Here is a 1,705-nt window from a genome sequence, read left to right as displayed (position 1 = left end):
GCAGGAGTCTCCGACCTTTGCAACTTTACGACTTGTGGACTTCGACTCCCAGAATTCCTCAGCCAGCATGGCTGGCTGAGGAATTCTGGGAGTTGAAGTCCACAAGTCTGTAACGTTGCTAAGGTTGGAGACCCCTGGTTTAAAGGCATCGGCTTTTCGGAAAAGCTGCCCAAAACACAAGTATCCGTCTCCCACCACCACCACCCCAACAACCCTCCCCAGGTTAGGCCCCTCCCCCAAGCATTCCCGTGAAAAAATAAGTACAAACTTGTCCAAATCTTATCACACTTATCAACGCCCTCGAAAACTATAAATACACGTCTAGAAGAATAAACATTTTGGTTCAGCCAAAGCAGGAGGAGAAAGGGGTAGAGAACCACCTTCTCTCCAAAAGACACACTGCGGTGTGCGCGCACACACAAACACACACGCTCACACACAGAGAGAGAGATATAATCCAGTCAGGGATCCACCAGCTCTCTTTTACAAACGGCCATCAAGAACCTGGTGAGGTTTACAGAGAGAGAGAGAGGCCAACAGCTTCCTCAGATATTTTGTCTGCAGTTGCTAGGGGTGATCCGTCAACAAGGAGCGCCCTTCTTCAACTGGCGTTTGGTAAGGACGTACTTGAAAAATTCATAGACGGACCAGGCGATGGCAGTTGAAGGCATCTGGTAGATCACACGTGCTCGGACTCCCTTAAAGTACCCGGGGATCCCTCCCAGTTGATAGACCGTTCTAAAGGCGTTGGCCATGCCAGAGAGGTGCCCGCTAATGTTCACGGAACTCAACACCACGTTCTCCTGAGTGTTGAGCAAGGTCTTGCAAACGTCCAGGGGGGTGGTAGCAGCGGCCGCCACTGCTCCCGCCACGGCCCCCGAAATGATGTGCGAGCAAGGGTTGTATTGTCGCTGGGGGTTGAGTTGCTCTTGCGTGAACTCGTAGGTGATAAAGTGGATGGCTTGGAAAGGGATGTTCATGCTGAGCTGGGTGGTGTAGCTACGGTAAAAGGCACCCAGGCCTTCCGTCCGATGCACGGTCCTGATGCAATCCGTGACTGTCTTGTGCGGAGAATTGTACATCTGCATGCGCTGCTTCACCACTGGCAAATCAGGAGATCAGACATCCGACGTGTTCCCGGACAGAAAAGGAAAGCGGAGCGAAGGAACGACACAAGAGACAACAAAACAACAAAAGAAATCCAAGTTAGATCAAGGTCACACGCTGGAGTGGAAGATACCCACTCACGAAGGGGAACTGGGAGCAGGGCAGGAAAGTTAGGTTGCAGCAAGGCGATTTATCGCTGGCCAAATCGTGCCGCACCAATTCAAATCCTTTCCAAGCAAGAGAGAGAGAGAATACTGTCTCTTTTTAGGGCCGTGTCTTGATTAGCAGGGATGTTTCTCCCACTGCCGTATAGCAAGGACATTATAGACCTCCTTTCATGGAGCAAAGAGTTGTTCTTGGGAAGCACGAGGAGAAACTTTGGCTCAAATGTTCTCTTCATAATTAGATCAGAGCTACCACTAGAAGAGAATATTTGTAGCCCAGGGATGAACTGTGGGGTCCTTGGTGCTCTCTGAGCTTTGCTTGCAGAGGTTTCATTACCCGACTACGGTAGACAACCTCATCAACCTCATCTGCTGATCTTACCTAGTTGAGTAATGAAACGTCTGCAAGAAAACAACCAAGCTTGGAGGTTACC

The 1,705-nt window shown here is 50.2% G+C and overlaps 1 protein-coding gene across 1 annotated transcript in view; it reads right to left on the bottom strand.

The window, feature by feature from the left end:
• Positions 1-442: 442 nt before the first annotated feature.
• Positions 443-1,705, bottom strand: part of LOC107301214 (mitoferrin-1-like) — a 5,737-nt gene continuing 4,474 nt past the window's right edge. Inside the window, exon 2 of the mRNA XM_015830468.1 lies at positions 443-1,102. Coding sequence (XP_015685954.1) covers positions 582-1,102 — 521 coding nt within the window. The 3' untranslated portion in view covers positions 443-581. The remainder of the gene's footprint in view (positions 1,103-1,705) is intronic.

This window comes from Protobothrops mucrosquamatus, unplaced genomic scaffold (genome assembly GCF_001527695.2).
Source record: "Protobothrops mucrosquamatus isolate PMUCROS unplaced genomic scaffold, P.Mucros_1.0 scaffold10730, whole genome shotgun sequence".
NCBI lineage: Eukaryota > Metazoa > Chordata > Lepidosauria > Squamata > Viperidae > Protobothrops > Protobothrops mucrosquamatus.
This window is presented reverse-complemented; position numbering and strand designations above follow the sequence as displayed.